We start from the raw sequence: 22,500 nt of genomic DNA, 5'->3' as shown, positions 1-22,500 counted from the left end.
TCTTTTGCTCAGCATAGTGTTTCTGCAGTTTTCCATGTTGGTTTAGTGTTATCAGTAAGTAGTTCATTTTTTTCATTATTGATTAACATTCTGTTGTTATATTATCCTAAAATTTTCTTTCCCTCTTTATGGTTATTTATTATCTCTAGTTTTCAACCATTATGAATAAAGTCACTGTGAATGTTGTTAAAAAAGTCTTTTTAAATTTCTTCTGGGTACATTTTTATAGAAGTTAAGCTGTTTCTCTTCTGTTTTGTTTTTGTTTAATCTGGTTTCTATCTTTGCATCAGTATTATTCTTGATGGGTGTATTTTCTATACAAAATTCTGAGATCAGGTAGTGTAGGTCCTCCAGTTTGGTTATTCTTTGGCAGATTACTGTGACTGTTCTAGTTTGTTTGCATTTTCATGTAAAATGCAGGGTCAGCCTCTCAGTTTCTATGAAATAAACTATCTGGGTTTTAGTTGAGATTACATTGTTTGTGTATATTGACTTGATAAAAACCAGCAACTAAAAAGTAGAGGCTTCCAGTCCATGAACATGGTGTATTGTTATGTTTGCTTTGCTTTTCTTTAAGTTCTCTTGGCATAGTTTTTATCATGTAGAGTTTCTGGACATATTTATTTGGTTAAGTTTATCCTTAAGTATTCCATGTTTAAGATGTTATTGTAAATGGTGTTAAAAAAAAAAAAAACTTGCAGTGTCTAATTGTTCGTGACCAGTATATAGGAATGCAGTTGATTCTTTTTATGTTGACTATGTATCGTGTGCTCTTGTTACGTGTACCTGTTCTAGTAAGATTCCTTCGGTTTTTTTCAGGGTCCCTATTGTCCATACGTTTTAAATCTTCTTTCCAATTTATATGTTTTTTACTTTTTCTTCCTTATTGTATGGACTAGGCGTCCAGAACAGTGTTGAATAAAAGTGGTAAGAGTCGGTATTTTTGCTTTTTTCCTGATCTTTAGAGGATTGTATTCAGTTTTTCACCATTAATAATTGTTTTAGCTATACATTTTTCATTCAGTTCAGTTCAGTTGCTCAGTCGTGTCCGACTCTTTGCGACCCCATGAGTCGCAGCACGCCAGGCCTCCCTGTCCATCACCAACTCCCGGAGTTCACTCAGACTCACGTCCATCGAGTCTGTAATGCCATCCAGCTATCTCATCCTCTGTCGTCCCCTTCTCCTCCTGCCCCCAATCCCTCCCAGCATCAGAGTCTTTTCCAGTGAGTCAACTCTTCGCATGAGGTGGCCAAAGTACTGGAGTTTCAGCTTTAGCATCATTCCTTCCAAAAAAATCCCAGGGCTGATCTCCTTCAGAATGGACTGGTTGGATCTCCTTGCAGTCCAAGGGACCCTCAAGAGTCTTCTCCAACACCACAGTTCAAAAGCATCAAAAAGGAAGGAAAATCATAACAGGTGCCAAAACTAGGTTAGCATCCTCTACATAAATTTTTCATAGGTTATCGTTATTTACGAGGTGGAAGATGTTTTCTTTGTAGTTTGCTGAGATTTCTTTTGAAGTTGTGAATGGATGTATAACTTCATTGATATTTTTTCTGCACCTATTAGATGATCATATGATTTTCCTTCCTTTTCTTAAAGTAAACTTATTGATTTTCAAATGTTAAGCCAGTCCTGCATTCCTGGGATAAATTGCACTTGGTCATGATACATTGTCCTTTTCATATGTTCTTGGATTCAGTTTACTGATTTTTTAAAAAGAATGTTTATGTATATGTTTATGAGGCATATTGTTTTCTTGCAGTCTTGTTTTAGGTATATTGGCATCATAAAAAATAGTTTCTTCTCTAGTTTCTGAAACTTTATAGAAAATTGGTGTTATTTCTATCATAATAATATATATTTAGTGGACTTTACCAATAACTTAATCTAGGGTTTAGTTTCCTTTGTGGGAAAGTTTTACTTCCAAATTTTAAACTTTTAAAACATAAAAAGCTAATCAGATTTAAAATTTTTCTTGATTCAGTTTTGACAAATTATATTTTTCAAGGAATTTGCCCATTTCATTTTAAAAAAAAATTTTTAAATTGAAGGATAATTGCTTTACAGAATTTTGTGGTTTTCTGTTGTACATCAACAAGAATCAGCCATAGGTACACCCATGTCCTCTCCCTCCTGGACCTTCCTCCCGTCTCCCTCCCCACCCCACCCTTCAGCCTTTCACGGAGCCCCTGTTTGAGTTCCGCGAGTCATACAGCAGACTCCCGTTGGCAGTCTGTTGTGCGTATGGCATTGTAGATTTCTGTGTTGCTCTCTCCATACAGCTCCCCTTCTCCCTCTCCCACCGCGTCCTCAGGTTTGCTCTCTCTGTCTGTTTCTCCGTTGCTCCCCTGAAAATAAATTCATCAGTGCCATCTCTTTAGATTCCATATGTATGTGTCAGTACACAATATTTATATTGTGTACTTTCTGACTTTCACTCTGTATAATAGGCTCTAGTTTCATACACATCATTAGAACAGATTCAGATGTATTCTTTTTCATAGCTGAGTAGTATTCCATTGTATGTATGTAGCACAGCTTCTTTATCCATTCATCTGTTGATGGACATGTAGGTTGCGTCCGTGTTCTACCTATTGTAAGTAGTGCTGCAGTGAACATTGGGGTACATGTGTCTTTTTCAGTTTTGATTTCCTCAGGGTATATGCCTAGGAGATCATTTTTTAATTGAACAAAAATTTTCATAATATTTTCTCAATTCCTTTATTGTCTAAAGGCCTTGTAATAATTTCTTTTTTCACCTTGATAGTGCCAGTTGTCTTTTTCTTGATTAATCTGGGGAGAGATTTGTTGGTTATTCTGGTCTCTTCGAAGAGTAAGTTTTGGTTTTAGTGCCTCAGTAGTAAAGAATGCACCTACCAATGCAGGAGATGCAGGAGACATGGGTGCGATCCCTGGGAGGGAAGATTGTCTGGAGAAGGAAATTGCAGTCATGGCCAGGAAAATTCCATGGACAGAGGAGCCTGGCAGGTTACAGTTCATGGGGGTTACAAAGAATCAGACATGACTGAATGCACACACACATTGTTCATTTCAACTTTCATCTTTACTCTCGAGTTATTTCTTTCCTTATGCTTACTTTATTTTAATTTGTTCTTATTTTCTCAGTGTTTTAAAGTAGAAGGTTTGGTAGCTGTTTTAGATCTTTCTTTTTGATGTAAGCATTTTAAGCTCAAAAGTTCTCAATTTCTTTTGTGATTTCTTTGTGACCCATGCTTAATTTCTAAATATTTGAAGTTTTCCAGGTATCTTTTTGTCATTGATATTTAGACACTGTGGTCACAGACTGTACATGTACAACTTAGACACTGTGGTCAGAGACTACATGTACAACTTAAGCCCTTTTAAATTTGTTGAGTCTTACAAGATCTAAACATATGGTTACCTGGTGAATGCTCTATATTCACTTGAGAAGAAGTCGGGTGGGTTTTTTTGTAAATGTTGATCAGGTCAGTTTGGCTAGTTGTATTCTTATTTTTTTTAATTTATTTTTATTGGAGTATAGTTGCTTTATAGTGTTGTGTTAGTTTATATTGTACAGCAAAAACGAATCAGCTATGCATATACATATATCCCTTCTTTTGGATTTCCTTGCCGTTTAGGTTACCATAAAGGATCTAGTAGAGTTCCTTGTGCTATCTGGTAGGTTCTCATTAGTTATCCAATTTATACACAGAATCAGTAGTGTATGTATGTCAGCACCAGTCCCCCAGTTTCTCCCACCCGTCCCCTTTTCCTCTTGGTATCCATACATTTGTTCTCTATATAACTTTTATATCCTTACTCATCTGCTTATTCTCCAGGCATTAAAGTTTGTTTGCAGAAAGATCCAGTTCAGATTATACATTGCATTAACTGTCATGTCTCTTTAGTTTTCTTTACTCTGGGTTAGTTCCTCTCTTTAAAAATTTTATGATCATCATATGTAAAAATTACCATTTTGTAGAATGTCATTCAGTTCAGGTTTATATGATTTTTCCTCTTAGAGAGACTTGTTATTTTGGCAGGCGTATTGCAAAAAGTGATGCTGTGTTTGTTGCCCATTGCATTTGAACAGGTGGCACATGATTATTATTTTCCCCCTTCTGATGATGGTTCACTTTGATCAGTTAATTGAGGTAGGGTCTGCCAGGTTTTGCCAGTGTAAAGTTAATCTTATCCCTCATCATACCTTGAAATTTGTTCATTTATTTATTTGTATCAATATTGATTTTGGAGTTTTATTCACTGGGTAAAATCAACTGTGATTAATGCTTAGTTGAAGATTTGGCCAATCTGAGCCTCTTCAGGTTGGCTTCTGTGTTCTTTTGACCTGTCCCATCAGTCCTTGAGCACTTCCTTTAAGTCATGAGATGTTGTAGACTTATATTGTATTTTACCTGTCCCATCCCTGGAATCAAACATTTTTTCTAAGGAGTCCTAGTTCATTTTAGTGGAGAATGATGTTTAGAAGCCAAGATCTGAGTGCTCAGTGTGCTGCTCATTGCTGGTGGAGTATAACTGCTCCCAGGAGTGTTAGTGGATAAAGCCAGAGAATATATATATATGTACATACTTACATACATTTATATGTATATATGTACATACATTTACATCTGTAATTATCCATGTATCTATAAGTATTGAAAACCATGAGTTCACACTGATACCTCCAATTATAGTCCATTACCATGGAGTACATTTCAGTTTGCTTCCTCCCATATTTTATGAGTCCTTTCTCAGACAGTGATAAACCTGATTCTATTATCCTTAATGTATCTATTTACTTACTCCCAACCCCTGTATGTAACTATTTCCCTTCAGCACTGTTGCCCTTCTCCCCTTCCTGATCGGGTGGATGCTCTCTTCCCAGCTCCTGTACTCCATGGCAGTGCAAGCCATCCCTTGTCTCCTGTGTGGATGCCTTCCTGCATGTGCTTTGGCGGTTGCACTGGGCCTCAGTCACCACATGGATCCCTCCTTGTACACTGTGCTGGTCCATGCCCAGTCCTCACACCACTTAGTTCTGGTACCTTGCTCAAGGCTGCTCTTCCCCCACAGCATAGACCCTTCTTTACGTTGCTTGTGCTCTGACACTTTCATACTGAACTGCCGTTTTAACTGGAGAACTTCCTCTCTCTGCTGACACTCTGATGTCTTACTTTGGGCAGCCCTCCCATGCCAGTGCCCTCTTTATTCTGTCTAGGACCTGAAACCATGTTTTGCTCCAGAGTATGGCCTTAGAGGTGAATGGTTCATGGAGCCTAAGTAGATAGGGAAAGTCAGGAATTGGAAGGGATAAGATTTATCCTTTTGTTTTCTTTAAAAAAACCTTAATTTTGAAATTATATAGATTCATAGGTAGTTGCAAAAATAATACAGAGAGGTTCCATGTACCCAGGCTGGCAGTTTCTCCCCAGTGATTACATTTTATATAACTAGAGTACAAAATCTCAAAATAAAGAAATTGACATTGCTGCAACATGTCCATTTTTGTATGCTTTATCCTACAAGTAGATACCGAACTAATCCTTCATACCAAAGATCTCCCTGGTGCCACCCCTCTGTAGTTAAACTGCTTCTTGTTGCCCCCACCATTCCTAACCCCTGGCTATCCTACCCTACTCTGTTTTCCATCTCTAAAACTTCATCATTTTGAGAATATTTTATCTGAGATATTGGAATCAATATATTAAGTGACCTTTTGAGATTGACTTTTTTCACTTAATGTAATGCCTGCAAGAGCCGTCTAAGTTATTGTATGTATAAATGCTTTGTTCTTTTTTTTTTTTTTTTAAATATGTAGTAGTATTCTATGGTATAGCTCAACTGGTTAAGAATCCACTTGCAATGCAGGAGACCCCGGTTTGATTTCTGGGTCAGCAAGATCCCTTGGAGAGGGGATAGGCTACCCACTCCAGTATCCTTGGGCTTCCCTGGTGACTCAGATGGTAAAGAATCTGCCTGCAGTGTGGGAGGCTTGGGTTCGATCCCTGGGTTGGGAAGATCCCCTGTAGGAGGGCATGGCAACCCACTCTAGTATTCTTGCCTGGAGAATCCCCATGGACAGAGGAGCCTGGTGGGCTATAGTCCATGGCGTTGCAAAGAGTTGGACATGACTGAGTGACTAAGCACGCACACACAATTCCATGGTATGGTTGTTAAGTCAAGTCAGTTCAGTTGCTCGGTCGTGTCTTATTCTTTGCAACCCCATGGACTGCAGCACGCCAGACTTCCCTGTCCATCACCAACTCCTGGAGCTTGCTCAAACTCGTCCATCGAGTCGGTGATGCCCTCCAACCATCTCATCCTCTGTTGTCCCCTTCTCCTCCTGCCTTCAATCTTTCCCAACATCAGGGTCTTTTCCAAGGAGTCAGTTCTTCGCATCAGGTGGCCAAAGTTTCGAAGTTTCAGCGTCAGCATCAGTCCTTCCAGTGAATATTCAGTACTGATTTCCTTGAGGATTGATTTGATCTCCTTGCAGTCCAAGGGACTCTGAAGAGTATTCTCCAACACCACAGTTCAGAAGTATCAATTCTTTGGCGCTCAGCTTTCTTTATGGTCCAACTGTCACATCCATACATGACTACTGGAAAAACCATAGCTTTGACTAGATGGACTTTTGTCGGCAAATGAGGGACATTTTAGTTGTTTCCATGTTTTGGCTATTACAGATAAAGCTGCTATGAACATTTATGTGTAGGTTTTTGGGTGAACATAGGTATACATAGCTCTAGGATAAATACCCGGTCATACCCTTGTCACTGGATATATAATCACTTCTAACATTTTGGTATATGTACTTCAGTGCTTCTTTGATATGCATACCAAGCATAGGATCATGTCGCTTTTTATCTCTCCATTTACCAGCATATTTTGAACTTCTCTCAGCTGTTTGTTCTTCTAATGCTTCTTAAATAATCTGCTTGATATTCCAAATTTTGGGTAATCCATAGTTGAGTCCTGTAACTCCTAATAGATAATGATAAATCTGAGTCTGTTCTGAGAATGAATCAATGGAAAGTTATCTCATACTGAATACCAAATGGCAGAATTTAGGATTTGTGTAATATTGCTTTATAGAGGAACTTAACAGAGATGAGAAGTTATATCCCTTACTTATTACTTATGCATTCCTGCTGGTAAGGCAGAATTGTGAAGGGCAGATCTTGGGATCATGAATATACATTTTTGAGTTAAAGAGAGGGCGTTGATGGAGAACAGTATGATCTAGGTCCCTCACAGTGTGAAAACTTAAGCTCCAAGGCCTTTCATCCTTTCTAGAGTGTATGCTAAAAGTCTTTTAAAAACAGATATTGAACATGTTGATTTTTTTTTCCTTTTATTTGCTAATTCACTTGGAAGTCACAGAACTTTACTTCATATTAACTTTTTAGTTAATTCAAAACAGAAAGTTGAGGTTTGTGTTTCCTTAAACTGTTAATAACAGTTTAGGTTCTGTAGCCTGTATAAACTCCCTATTGTTCTGTGATAGTTGAAGTAAAGTTCTTCATTTGTGATAACTGCTTGCTGGCTTTCAGGATTTGTCATGACCTTATTACTGTAAATCAATCACCCAGCTTCAGCTATGTGGCTGTACATTTTCAACAGCAATCTGCAAGCCAACTTTCAAATGCCTGTAGTTTGCTCATTAGAACTTAGTTTTCTAGTATGTTAGAAATTTGAATTAGAATGAACTAAAATTAGTATTTCAGTTCCTTAGTTGCAGTAGCTACATTTCAAGTGCTGAAAATGACTTCTGTATTAGACAGCATAAAGAATATTTCCATTATTTCAGAAAGTTTTGGATAGCGTTGTGTTAGAAAGCTTTTCAACTTGAAAATTAATTTCAGAAATTTGAAAAAAAAAGTATTTGACTTGTCCTTTTAATTCTTTTTATAGAAAAGGGATTGGAAACTTTGTGGACTATATTTTTCCAACTGATAACAGATATGTCGCAGAGTAAAAGACATGTTTATATTGACAGAATGGAACAAATTGTTATTTGTAATGATATATGCCACATTTGTTTCCTAGAAAGGTACTGAATTGGACTTGAATCAAAGAATTTTTTAAATCATTTATTGTCAAGTCATGTCCGACTCTTTTGCGACCCCATGGACTGTGGCCTACAGGCTCCTCTGTCCATGGGATTTTCCAGGCAAGAATACTGGAGTGGGTTGTCACTTCCTTCTCCAGGGTATCTTCCCTATCCAAGGAAATTGCCTGGTAGCTGAGTTGGTAAAGAATCTGCCTGCAGTGCAGGAGCCCCAGGTTCACTCCCTAGGTTGGGAAGATCCCATTTTATGTAAATTGGGAGCTATAAAAAAAATCATGCTCCAGTCATATAATGATATAATAAAGTGTAAAGTATCTCAAGTGTTTGTGATTCCTGAAAAAAATACACTTTAGCAGTCATGAAGCTTTTTGTTTTAGTCATGAATTTCTGTTCTGAAAGCGGTATGAATAGAATTTTAGACGTCCTTTTATGCATTTTGTATTCATTATTATTTTAATGGCTTAGGAAACTCAAGACAGATTTGGCCATTGCTGTAAAACCTCTCTTTTGTTTTTAGTTTTAAAAGTTGCCTTAAATCCTGTCATTAGTTTAAGAAGGATTGTATAGACATTTCCCCAAATACCTTTTGCTCCAGTGAATAAAACTTTAACATGCTGTTGCTAGGAATTTGAGTACGTGTCCTGGAATAAGTGTCTTTTCCTTTCCTATTTAACAAAATGAGAAGAAAAAAGAATTATTTTTTTCATATCAGTGATTTTAAAATACTAATTTTGCCATGTATTTTGTACTCTGTTTTAGTCACAGGATTGGATTACATTTATTGGTATCAATGATCTTTCACAGTCATCTTGAAAGGTGATGAGTCTATTTGATTTTGTTTATTTGCTTAAATAGTCATTGGTAGGATATGTTTCTTCCTCTCTTTTTGGCTAAATCCCAACTTGTTGTCTCTATTACACTGTATACTTTTTCAGTAAAGTTATTTATTAGTTATAGCCAGTTCTTATTACTCTCTATTTCTTTTAAAGTTCATTTGAGGGATTCAGAAGTAATTTTATGTTTATTGGCTCTTGGGTCCTTGTCTTTTGAGGCATTTGTGTTGACTTTTTTTTGTGTCTGCATACTTTAAGGAGTACCCCCCAATTCTGATACTTTTCACTTCATCATACTCTTTGAATATTATTTTCAGAAATAGATTTATTAATTGAGCTTGTTTTAAAGAGAATAGATGGTAGTTTATATCAGTTCCCCAAGGTTATTTTTTTAAACAAGATTTTGCTCTTTTATGTGGCCCTTAGAAAGTATCCTATTTGATAGGAATCTGTTTTAGCAGAAAACATAGAATAAGTAATCTTGCTTTATAGTTTTTCCTGATGAGAGTCATATTATTGCTTATTATTATTGATTTTGACTCACCTGGTAAGTAAATGAATCAGAGTATCTCTATTAGTATGTTGTTTTAGGGAGCTAACCTAGAATGGTCTATTTTTCAGTATTCTGCAGTGCTCTTAAAGTTGTTAGACTCAACTTTTTTTTTTCCCCTTTAGTTAGTTAGTTCAGTCGCTCAGTCGTGTCTGACTCTTTGCTACCCCATGAATCACAGCACGCCAGGCCTTCCTGTCCATCACCACTCCCAGAGTTCACTCAGACTCACGCCCATCGAGTCAGTGATGCCGTCCAGCCATCTCATCCTCTGTCGTCCCCTTCTCCTCCTGCCTCCAATCCCTCCCAGCATCAGGGTCTTTTCCAATGAGTCAACTCTTTGCATGAGGTGGCCTAAGTACTGGAGTTTCAGCTTTGGCATCATTCCCTCCAAAGAAATCCCAGGGCTGATCTCCTTTAGAACGGACTGGTTGGATCTCCTTGGAGTCCAAGGGATCCTCAAGAGTCTTCTCGAACGTCACAGTTCAAAAGCATCAATTCTTTGGCACTCAGATTTCTTCACAGTCCAACTCTCACATCCATACATGACCACTGGAAAAACAGTAGCCTTGACTAGATGGACCTTTGTTGGCAAAGTAATGTCTCTCCTTTTGAATATGCTATCTAGGTTGGTCATAACTTTTCTTCCAAGGAGTAAGCGTCTTTTAATTTCATGGCTGCAGTCACCATCCACAGTGATTTTGGAGCCCCAAAAAACAAAGTCTGACACTGTTTCCTCTGTTTCCCCATCTATTTCCCATGAAGTGATGGGACCAGATGCCATGATCTTTGTTTTCTGAATGTTGAGTTTCAAGCCAGCTTTTTCACTCTGCTCTGACACCTTCATCAAGAGACTCTAGTTCCTCTTCACTTTCTGCCATAAGGGTGGTGTCATCTGCATATCTGAGGTTATCGGTATTTCTCCCTGCAATCTTGATTCCAGCTTGTGCTTCATCTAGTCCAGCATTTCTCATGATGTACTCTGCATAGAAGTTAAATAAACAGGGTGACAGTACTCCTTTCCCAGTTTGGAAGCAGTGTCGTCCATGTCCAGTTCTAACTGTTGCTTCCTGACCTGCATACAGATTTCTCGAGAGGCAGGTCAGGTGGTCTGGTATTCCCATCTCATGAAGAATTTTCCGCAGTTTATTGTGATCCACACAGTGAAAGGCTTTGGCATAGTCAAGAAAGCAGAAATAGATGTTTTTCTGGAACTCTCTTGCTTTTTCGATGATCCAGCGGATGTTGGCAATTTGATCTCTGGTTCCTCTGCCTTTTCTAAAACCAGCATAGAGGAGAACAAAAAAAAGTAAAAGTTTCTTGTTTTCTACTCTAATTCCAAAGAGATAACTGCTAATACTGATATCCTGAAAATTTTAAATTGACAGAAAAACATTCAGAATGTGTCTTTATTTCTGTGTTTTGTAAATATATATCTTATGAAAATATACATATATTTTGTTTTATACAAATTAGATAATGTTATTTTTGTATATTTTTGAAGTCTGCATTATTCATTTAATAATATTTTGTAGAAATTTCCATGTTATTACATCTAAAGCTTGCTTTTTATTCTAATGAATGATTAAATGATGTGCCTTATTTTATTTAATCACTCCCCTGTTGATGAATATTTATTATTGCTAGATTTATTTGAATGAAATAATGATGAAAGGATCATGCTTGTATATATAGATATCCATATGACACAAGCGTGTTTCTTGTGTCTGTCTATATATCTGCCTATTTGTAATGTTTTTTCTCTAGGTGTATATCTTTTTATTGAAATACAGCATTTATCCAGAAAAGTGCACGAATTGTTAGTGATGAATTTCCTCAAAAGTGACATACATGTGTAATTACTGCCCTGATTAAGACATAGAACATTATCAGCATCCCAGAGGCCCTCCCCTGTGTCCCTTTTAGTCACAACACTCCTCTAATTCCTAAAGATAACTGCTTCCTTTCAGAACACTTTTATCAGTTAGTTAGCTTTCCCTGACTTTTGAATTCTGTGCTATCTAATATTTGATTTCTTTTGCATTTTTATGAGATATATCCATCCATGTTATTGCATGTAGTAGTAGTTTACTCTCATTTCTGTGTAATTGTCAGTAGTGTGAATATATAAAAATTTATTCTTTGTAGCATAATAGGCATCTTGTTTCATGATGTTGATTGTTCTGAAAAGTGCTGCTGCAAATAGGTTTTGGAGGGGATGGTCAGGTGACATGCTTCGTGGCTTGCAGGATCTTAGTTACCTGACCAGGGATCAAACCTGGGCCCTGGCAGTGAAAGCACTGAGTCGTAGCCCCTGGATTGCCGAGGAGCTTCCTGCTACAGATAGTCTTCCATGTGGTCTTTGGTGCGTGTGCACACTAATTTCTGTTGGTTATATCCTGGAGTTTGCTGGGTATGTGTATGTTCTGCTATAGGAGTTACTATCCAGAAGTTTTTCTCAGTGGATTTGCCAGTTTATACTAATTATTCTCTATCCATGATATTCGGCATTGTCAGTACTGTAATTTTAACTATCGTGGTGGGTTGATGGTAGTATTTCAGTGTGGGTTTTGTTTTCTTTTTTTTTCCAGTTTGCATTTCACTGATAACTAATGTTGAGTGCCTTTCATGTTTACTGACAAGTTGGATATTATTTTTTGTAAGATGCATGTTCATCTTTTGCTCTTTTTTCTATTAGGGTATTCCTTTCTCTTACAGATTTGTGGTAATTCTTTTATATTTGTTGGATATATTTGTATCAACTATCTTTTCTACGCTTCCACTATGCCTTTTTACTCTTTTCACAAACAAAAGTCAGCGTTAACGAAGTACAGTTTGTGTCTTTTCCTTTTGGTGTCTTGTGTGTCCTGTTTAAGAGTTCTTTGCCTGCCCCAAGGGTGTGACGATATTTTCCTTTGTTAACTTCTGGAAACTTTATAGTTTTCCTTTCCCATTTAGATCAGTAGTCTGTTCGGAATTGAATTTTGCTGATGATGTGAGATAGGGGGTCACGATTTACTTGATGACTTTTGCTTTTTTCCCCAAGTCACCCATAGAAATTTTTTCACTTTCATTTTGCTGGCTTAATATTTCAATTCTTACAATAAGTTAGAATATTAAGATAATAATGGATAGATTTTTCTTTGATTAATCCTAATAATTTGTACTAAGATTGGACTTAATGTCTTTTTAGGATTATAAAATAATACATTGTTTGTTAAGAAAATGTAAAAAATTTGAAAGCTAAACTATCATAACATTGTTAATCAGCTATACTCCAATACTAAATGCTTTTGGTATTAAAAAAATAAAAATTAAATTAAAAAAGCTATCAAGATAATAGAAATTGCTGCAATCTTACTACTCTAGGATAATCACTACTAACATTTCATTGTTAGTATTTTAGTGTTTCCTTTGTTTTTCTGCATATATATTTGTGTGTGTAAAATTTGCTGCATATGTATTTGTGTTTGTGTAAAATTGTAAAAGTATATTTATCCATATTTACTGATATCATTTAATCTTAAGCCATGAGCATCTCAATATATTATTAAAATTATTCAAAAGTAAGATTTCTCGTTCCTGTATATCATATAGCTATATTGTAATCTATCTTGCTATTTCTCTTCTGTGTATTAGACTGTTTGCACTTTATTTACAGTTGTAAATGTTATTGTGATATTATATGTAGATAGTGTTGTCATGTGAGATTGTTTCTTCTGTGTAGATTTCCTAAGACTCTTGATACATACTGCCTAATCTATAGTCCACAAATGTTGATCGATTTATTCTCCCTCTTGCAGTGTATGAGATTCCCAACTTAATTCCTTTAAAAATGATCTAGAATAGGAAATATGGAATATAATTTCCAGATTTGTGTGTGATACTAAGAAAAAGAGAAATAACTGGACTTGTTTTGGGAGTGGAGAAGAAAATTAAAAGATGTCTCTATAGTCGAGAGACTGGGTTGCTGAAAGGCAGGAGGAAGAAAAAAGAAGCAAGGAATTTAGAAGGAGGTTCTGATGTGAAAAAAGATTTTATTTTTAGCAATATTGAGTTTTAGATAATAGCATGTATTAAGTTGAGATGCTCTATAGAAATTGGTAACCTTCCATGTATCTAAGCAATTACATACCTGCAGTTGTATAATAATAATTACTCAGAATTTATAGTTTTTGTATAATCTCATTGGATTTTCTGATGTGTGTAAACTGGATATTATTACTATCACTACTTAACAGGTGAGGAAATGATTATGATAGTGAAAGTGAAGTTGCTCAGTCATGTCCAACTCTTTGCAACCCCGTGGACTGTAACCTACCAGGATCTTTCATCCTTGGGATTTTCCAGGCAAGAGTACTGGAGTGGGTTGCCATTTCCTTCTCCAGGGGATCTTCCGTACCCAAGAATCGAACCTGGGTCTCCTGTGTTGTAGGCAGGTGCTTTACCGTCTGAGCCACTAGAGAAGTCATGATAATGAATGGCATCAAAAATCAACTATATTGCTATATGCCATAGTTGATGATTTACATATATAATCCCTTTAACTCTGCAGAGATTCTGTGAGAATTATTCCCTCCATTTATGGGTGAAGAAAGTTATGGATGACTAAATTCTAGTTGTTTAGCCTGACATTGCTAGTATCACTCTTTGGGTGTAGATTGTATTTCTGACACTGCTAGTATTATTCTTTGGGATTAGATTTTGTTTCTTTTAACTCCCAACCTGTGCCTCTTTTGTTTTTCCATACTACTTTTGGAAGCCAGGTTCACCCAATAATAATTGGAAGAGGTAGGATTGAAATTCAGGTCTTATGCTTTATCTAAATATTGTTGACATTTTGTCCACTTTGTTATTTTTTAAGTTATTTCCTTTCTCTAGAACCACTAGAAATTCTTTCTATATTCTGAAAGCAACCAAACTGTAGTTTGTATAAGGGAAAATGAAGTATGTTTGTGCAAAAATCATTTAAAAATGTTTGAATGATTTATTAGATTTATAAAGAAGCAGTTATAGTAATGGAAATAGCACTGAACTAAGAGATATAAAATCCTGGTTTAAGTACTAGTGTTGAAATCTGGTCCCAATGATAGCCTGGGTAAGACACTTGCCTCTATGATATTTTAGTTTCTTCATTGGTAATGTGAGGATAAAAAATAATGCACAGATTACAGTAATTAGGGTCTCTGTTGCTGGATTTGGAAGACTTGGGTATAAGTTTTTGTTTCCCTTCTTAGGCAAATAACCTTTCTCAGCCTTAGGTTTCTTATTTGTAAAATGGGATGAAAATGCTTACCTCATAGTCTTCCTGTAGGATTAAATACAATAGATTATACAGGATAGAGACCATGTGCACCCCCTTCCTTCCCTGCATGCCTTCCAAGGGTTGTATCCATAGCACCTAGAAGAGTGTCTGGCACATAGTAAATATTAGATAAATCTTAGTTACTATGCTGAGGAGGAATCACAAATTTGTAGAACACTATATAGATGCTGTTTTTTGTTTAATTGTAGTAGATTTAAAATGTGTTGATTTCTGGTTTACAGAAAAGTGACTCAATTATATATGTGTGTGTGTATATATGTACATCTGTACACATATTCTTTTCCATTATGGTTTATGACAGGATTTTGAATATAATTCTCTGTGCTATACTGTAGGATCTTGTTTATTTTATAGAAAATAGTTTGTATCTGCCAATTGGAAAGTCCTAATTTATCCCTCCTCCACAACCTTTCTCCTTTGATAACCATAAATTTGTTTTCTGTGTCTGTGAGTCTGTCTCATAAATTCATCTGTGTTGCATTTTAGATTCCCTGTTATCAGTGATATCATATGATACTTGTCTTCCTCTTTCTGACTTACTTCACTTAGTATGATATTCTCTAGGTCCATCCATGTTGCTGCAGATAGCATTGGTTTATTCTTTTTTATGACTGAGTAGTATCCATGGAGAAGGAAATGGCAGCCCACTCCAGAGTTCTTGCCTGGAAAATCCCAGGGACAGGGGAGCCTGGTGGGCTGCCGTCTATGGGGTCACACAGAGTCAGACACGACTGAAGCGACTTAGCAGCAGCAGCAGCAGTATTCCATTGAGTCTCCCCTGTTCCATGACAATTCAGTCTTTCCTTATCTTTCATGACCTTGATAGTTGATGGGTATTGGTTATTTTGTAGAATGACTTTTAATTTGAGTCTTTCTGATGTCTTCTTACGATTAGATTGGTGCTTTTATTTTTTGACAGATCCCACAGAAGTGTTGTGCTCGTTTCAGAGCATCATATCAGGGATTATAAAATGTGGAGATATGTCTTATTATTGGTGTTATTACATTCTCTGTGCTTTGGTAAGGTGATAAATGCCAGTTTTCCCCATTTTAAAGTCACTTTTTTCTCTTTCGTAATTGTCAAATATCTTGTAGGAAATACGGAATAGTTTGTTTGAGTCTGTTTAAATATCCTATTTCTACTCACATTATTACCTACCTATGTAAGCATCCATTAATAACTACCATCCACTGTAGTTATTAATGTGGTGTTTACCTAAATGTGAATTTGTATTTTCTTCATTCCTCCTATATTTACGTTAATTGTAGCTGTCCGTTCCCTCCATTTAAAAAAACTGCATTTATATCAGAATGGATGTTTGTTTTATTCTTTGCATTATAATCTGATACTACCATTTATTTTTTTCTCACATTGTTTCAGCTTGCCCATTAGGAACTCTTACAGACAAGCTCTTGTGTCCTTTTGACATGCAGTCTAGTTTCTGGTACCACACAATGTTCCAGGGTCATCTTATATATAGTTCTCCTTGCCTTTTGAAATCAGTCACTTCTCCAAGGAACTCCAGTTGCTTTTGTTTGGATAATGGTAGTTAGAAACTAAGTTTTAGATGCTAGGTGTATTTCATTGCTTGTTAGTTATCTTAGCACACAGAGTTAAGCATTATGTGTGTGTCTGCGAGACATCTGTTTTGAATGAGATTGAATGGAGACAAGGGAGGGAATGCAAAAAATAGTTTAAGATGTATCTAGAACAGTGGCTTTCAAAATGTCTGGCCTTGGAACCCCTTTGCTCTTAAAAAGTTTGAAATCTCTTAAGAACTCTTGCTTCCGTTGGTTATGTATGTTGATATTTACCATTTTATAAATTAAAACAATTAAAAATTTTATTTTTATAGATAAATCACATTACATGTTAACATTTTTTTAGTGAAATATAACTTTTCTAAAATAAAAAATTCTGTAAGAATTTGTTTTAAAATTTTACAATCTGTTTATTGTCTGGCTTATCTCATATTTGCTAACATAGTTAGTCTGTGGTGACATCACATGTTAGCTTCTGAATACTGCTGCCATATACTCCTAAGAGGAGAGTGGAAAAAAAAAACAACCTGTGTATTATAGTGAAAGTGTTTTTTCTCTCATGGACCACGCATGAGAAAGAGTGTCAGGGATCTTATGGAGTCCCTGACCACACTTTGAAAACTTTGATAGAGATTTACTAAAACTCTTACAAAGTAAAGGTACGTATATAGTGGAAGGATGGATCCAGAAGAACTTCTGTGAGGAACAGGGAAGAACTTGAACCATGAAGATACAGAAGTGGAAAGAGTAGAATTTCTGGGTAAGGTGGGGATTGTCAGCACTGTTTCAGGTAAGATAACTTGATTTGATCACTTGTTCCAGTTCATCTTATAGTTACTAAATTGTAAGATGCTGATATAGCAGCCAAAATATAAATTTTTAATGAGAAATATTATAGAGGAGTAGATCAGAATGTTTGTTGTGAACTGTGGGTCCCTGAATCTTTTCAAACTCAAAAGATGGTTATGAACTTTCTCAAGCCCTGACAAATGTAGCTCGTATCAGAAGCTGGCATGCTGTCAGGTCAGGCAGGAAGGGAGGGTTGTGGTTTACGACTCACATCAAGGCCTGTCCATCAGTGTGCTGCTTCTCCTTCCTGTCCTGTTCTGTGGCTTGGTGAGCTTGGAATTAGGAATCTTCCTGCTGACTGGTTAAATCTGTTATTTCCAAAACCATCCTGGAAATAAACACATGCATGCATATACATAAGGATACATTCTTGGTGTTAAATTTTTCTTTTCCTGGACTCCATGAGTACTTTCAGATATTGCTAACATCATTTCAGTTCAGTTCAGTCGCTCAGTCGTGTCCCAACTCTTTGCAACCCCATGAACCGCAGCACGCCAGGCCTCCCTGTCCATCACCAACTCCTGGAGTCCACCCAAACCCATGTCCATTGAGTCGATGATGCCATCCAGCCATCTCATCCTCTGTCGTCCCTTTTTCCTCTTGCCCTCAATCTTTCCCAGCATCAGGGCCTTTGCCAGTGAGTCAGCTCTTCACATCAGGTGGCCAAAGATTGAAGTTTCAGCTTCAACATCAGTCCTTCCAATGAACACCCAGGACACATCTCCTTTAGGATGGACTGGTTGGATTTCCTTGCAGTCCAAGGGACTCTCAAGAATCTTCTCCAACACCACAGTTCAAAAGCATCAATTCTTTGGTGCTCAGCTTTCTTTATGGTCCAACTCTCACATCCATACATGACCACTGGAAAAACCATAGCCTTGACTAGACGGACCTTTTTGGTAAAGTAATGTCTCTGCTTTTTAATATGCTGTCTAGGTTGGTCATAACTTTCCTTCCAAGGAGTAAGCGTCTTTTAATTTCATGGCCGCAGTCACCATCTGCAGTGATTTTGGAGCCCAGAAAAATCAGAATATTTACAGTACAGTTAACTGTTTTATATCTTTCTCTTTACATTTAAACACTTTGTTGTACTTGTGGTCACTTTGATTCTATTTGCTTCCTAGGCAATATTTTGGAACAGTTTCTTTCTAGTGATAGTTAAACACATTCTTTTTATATGACTGTGTACTGTTTTTACTCTCAGAATAACCGTTTCTCTAAGTTTGGTGGCAATTATTTATATATTATATACTTACTTCAGATTGTTCTTTCAAAAAGTTCAGCCGTAAGAGAATGGAAGTTGTTGGAAATATTTTGGTCCACAAGAAATTATTTTATGGGGGTAACTTGAAGTGTACTTTTAGGCAGAGAAGTAGTTGATGAAGTAAGAGAGATTATTTTAGACATGAAGATGCAGAGCCTGAAAGATGGGTAGTAGTGGGATCAGCAGCACAGGGTATAGAGGAAAGCACAAAGATGCTTTCTTTTTTCTTAAACGGGTGGGAAGATGGTTGAGAATACCTCAAAGTGAAGTTAAAAATTGAAGGGAAAATATGGCTTCAGAAATGGAGAGCTGTTAAGGACAGATACTTCTGCCCAGTGACCTAGGTCTTTACTGTAAAGGAGATCATGCAGAATCATGAAAGCTGAGCTGGGGAAGAGTATAATTGATAGTAAGGGCAGTAAGGAGCTCTTGTATATTCCTCACTGGGGAAATGGCAAGAAAGCAGTCTTATGTTAATTTATTTGTGGAAGAATACGTTGGTAGATTATAATGGTATAGAGCTTGAAATGGATATGGATGTAGGTTATTAAGAATAAAGAGTAAGAAGAGTTCAAATGATTGTAAGTAGTGTTATTAGTTTTTTCTTTCTTTCTTTCTTTCTTTTTTTCCTTTTAAGTCATGAAAACTTCCCCTCTTCATTTTAAGATCTTTGGAAAGATTTTAGAATGTATTCTTTGTATCTAGTATTTTGCTCTATACAATGTTAGAATCTCAGTAAATTTAAAGTTTTCATTGTATTACTTCAAACTGACTGAATTTAGCACTTAGTAGCTATTGAATAAGTAAGTGAAAGCTGCTATGAGAAATATCAAAGAAGAATATCTTCCTTTTAGATACCAAGATAAGATACAGGCACATGAATAGAAAAGTGAGATAGTTTATGTTTGGGCCAGACATAATATAAGTCTTGAAAAAGAATCATTCTGGATTCTGGGCATGAATTACTAGTGATTATAATCAAGAGAAAGATTTTTATTTTTTTCAATATAGAAGGGCCTCCTTATGTTTAAAGTTGGGAGAATAAATAGAGAACAATAAAAAATGAGGAATACTTCAGTATAATTAAGATATATATATATATATATATATATATATATACTTGAAAGAGTGAACCAGCTTGGGAAGTGGCAAGGGGTGAGGAAGCATGGGCTCTGCCTCTTGAAAGGGTGTTGGGGTAGAAGTTAGATGAATGCATAAAGTAAGTGTGACACAGGATGGTCATGCCTGATGGCCTCCTTTGTCTTGAAAGTGGGAGGCCCATATGGAGCTTTGATAAGTGGATGAGCAGGAGTTTCAGGTGGAGAAATGTCTGGGTTTAGTAAAGTCTTAAGAAAGAAGTATGAGTAGTGTGATTAACAGTGTTGATGACGTTTTCTGATTTGGTAGTGAGCAAAGCATTGACATTCAGATTCTCAGATGTAGGCAGAAGGTTGCACATGGGACTAGGTGAAATGGTAAAGATTAAGCCATGGGGGAGAAACGAGAGATTTGTTTTTTAATCTGACATATTTCCTAGCCTATTGATTTTCTTGATGTTTTAATGAGTACATTTCAAAAGATCCAGCAAGTTAATAAGTGTTGTTTTTTTTTCCCCCCAAATCACACATCTGCAGATACCTGCTTTGATTAATTATACTTTGGTTTATTTTAGGTGAAAAGTAACACTGAGAACTTGTTTTTTGTTTAAAGATATTTCTCAAGGAAGAAGTAGGAAACTTACAGATGAGTTTTGTCTCTTTTGCCATGCTTAAAAAGGTTTTGTGTCTTTATAGATTATTGTAGTCTTCCTTGGGTCAATGAAGATTTGTTTTCCCAGGCTTTTTGCACCTCATTCTTGCTAGCTGCCTTGTCATTTTCATACCTGTCTCTCTATGTTTGTGGATTTACCAGTATCTTTTCTAAGTACCCTAGGCTGGACCATATACTTTAGTATGTGGTTGTATTATATGTAGAGATTACCTTATTTCATTCATGAGTGATAAGCCTATTGGAGTCTCTAAAAATGTAGCTTTTGTGTGCTTATTAGCATACACAGTGCTTTGATTCATTGATACTTCTAAGTTTGGTTCTATACTTTCATAAGGTTAGAAGTGTACCTTACGTTTGTCAGTGCCAGTACCAATATCATCACTCTCCATATATGTAGAAATAGCTAAAAGGTTCAGATGTTTGTATGAATCTTTTTCACTATTTGCACATAAAGGCTCTTCCTTGGTTTAAATAGCTGCTAATGGCAGAACTTATTTGTGAATCTATCTTACATTCTACCTGACACTTCTGCTAAAAAATGTTATTCTTTCTTATTGCTGCATTCTGTATTTTCGTGGTTTCTTTGTAATTTATCAGCCAACAGAAATGTTTGGAACTACTTTATGGTGCCCTTGCACCATGAGAGAGAGCAGTTCAACAGCTGCTTGGTCTGTTGTCACTTCTCCTTGTCTCATACCCAGCCTCAGTAGCTGTGTTTCAGTAAATATCACTTCAGAGATGGTAACGTGTGTATTCTGAAGCCTTGTTGGAGGTGACTTTATTCTATTTTATATTTCAAATAATTACACTAAAGGAAGTCACAAGAATGGTCACTAGTACTGTTCTCTAAGCTGGTAGAATTATTAGCTAAATAATCATTTATAGGCATGTTCTTATGCCTAAATTCTCCTTGATTTACAGTTCTCATGCTGCCCACCTTTCAGAAATTTGTGCAAACTTCCAGTTCTGTATTTTGTCAGTTTGAAATCCCTAACTTATGTTGCATTTCCCTCATGAACCCTTCTACACAGCTATGTCTTCTGACTTTAAACTAAAGTCTGTAAGATGTTTATAACCTTTAGCACCCCCTTTTTAAGTGTATTTTTTAAAAAATATAGCCATTAACACATTGTACTTCCTGGAGTGTTATCAAGTTGTTGTTGTTTTTTTTAATCAAGAATTTTTTTAAAGGTTATAAACAACAGAAATTTATTTCTCACAGTTCTGAAGGCTGGAAGTTCATGATCAGGGTGCGAGCATGGTTGGGTGAGCGTCCCCTTCCAGGTTTCAGACTTCTCGTTGTGTTCTTCTGGTTGAAGAGTCAAGGATTTTAAATGTATTTCAGAGCCTGATGAGTTGAAAGTTTCTTAGTTTTAATATATGTGTGTTTTCATTTCAAGGATAGTTTGAAAATGTAGTGGTGAGGAGTGGGGGCCTGTGTACTATCAGTTCGGATGAGCATTGATGCTACATAACGTTTTGACATCTTAATGCTTGTAGTATTTCTTTGCGTATTATGTAGTTAGAATTGTCTTGTACATAGCTGTGGCCTAAAACCATATGTAATTCTGTAAACACACATTTGGTGATGGTTTTTTGGAGAGCCTGGGAAAATACTGGTTAAGATATTGCCAAAAACATTGAACTTAAAGGTAATTAAATTTTATTGTTAGATTATCATTCCATTTTTTGATGAAATTACCTTTTAGAATTTTTTGTTGTTTTTGTGATGTTTTGCCAATTGACAAATTGACAAATTCAGACCCATCATGAAGTCTGGTCCCCTAGTATTTTACTGATTTTGAAATTTAACCTTTTTTTATGCTTTTAACCTCAGTTTTCTTAAATATGGGAGTGAAATTGTATCCTCGCTTCTACTTTATTCTCCTAGGTCTTATTATTTTTTCCCAGGACAGCTTTAATCTTTTTTTTTCCAGATAAATTTTTATAAAATCCTAGTTTATGCCTTTAATTTATATACTGTTGATTCTTATGTCAATTACCTATTGAATTCTTCAACACACTATTTACTTGCACACACAAGTAATCTTTCTGGGAACATCTGTATGTAGATTTAGCAAAGAATTAAGCATGCAGTCGCTCTTACAGTAGACTTTTTGCTTATTTCTAAAATTGGCTTTTTTTTTTTTAACAGATAAGTGTAAAGCAGGAAATTACTTTCACTGATGTATCTGAGCAACTGATGAGAGACAAAAAACAAATCAGAGAGCCAGTAGACTTACAGAAAAAGAAGAAACGGAAACAACGTTCTCCTGCAAAAGTAAGAGAATATTTTAAGGTGGTAG

General features: G+C 36.2%; 1 protein-coding gene across 1 annotated transcript in view; it reads left to right on the top strand.

Annotated features, from left to right (window-relative positions):
* Window positions 1-22,500, top strand: part of ZNF148 (zinc finger protein 148) — an 82,304-nt gene that overhangs the window by 4,211 nt on the left and 55,593 nt on the right. The window contains exon 2 of the mRNA XM_052643192.1: window positions 22,350-22,475. Within this exon, the coding sequence (XP_052499152.1) occupies window positions 22,350-22,475 (126 nt within the window). The remainder of the gene's footprint in view (window positions 1-22,349; window positions 22,476-22,500) is intronic.

The sequence above is a fragment of the Budorcas taxicolor genome, chromosome 1 (genome assembly GCF_023091745.1).
Source record: "Budorcas taxicolor isolate Tak-1 chromosome 1, Takin1.1, whole genome shotgun sequence".
Lineage (NCBI taxonomy): Eukaryota > Metazoa > Chordata > Mammalia > Artiodactyla > Bovidae > Budorcas > Budorcas taxicolor.
The sequence above is the reverse complement of the archived record's forward strand: the minus strand, read 5'-3'. Positions and strand labels throughout refer to the sequence as shown.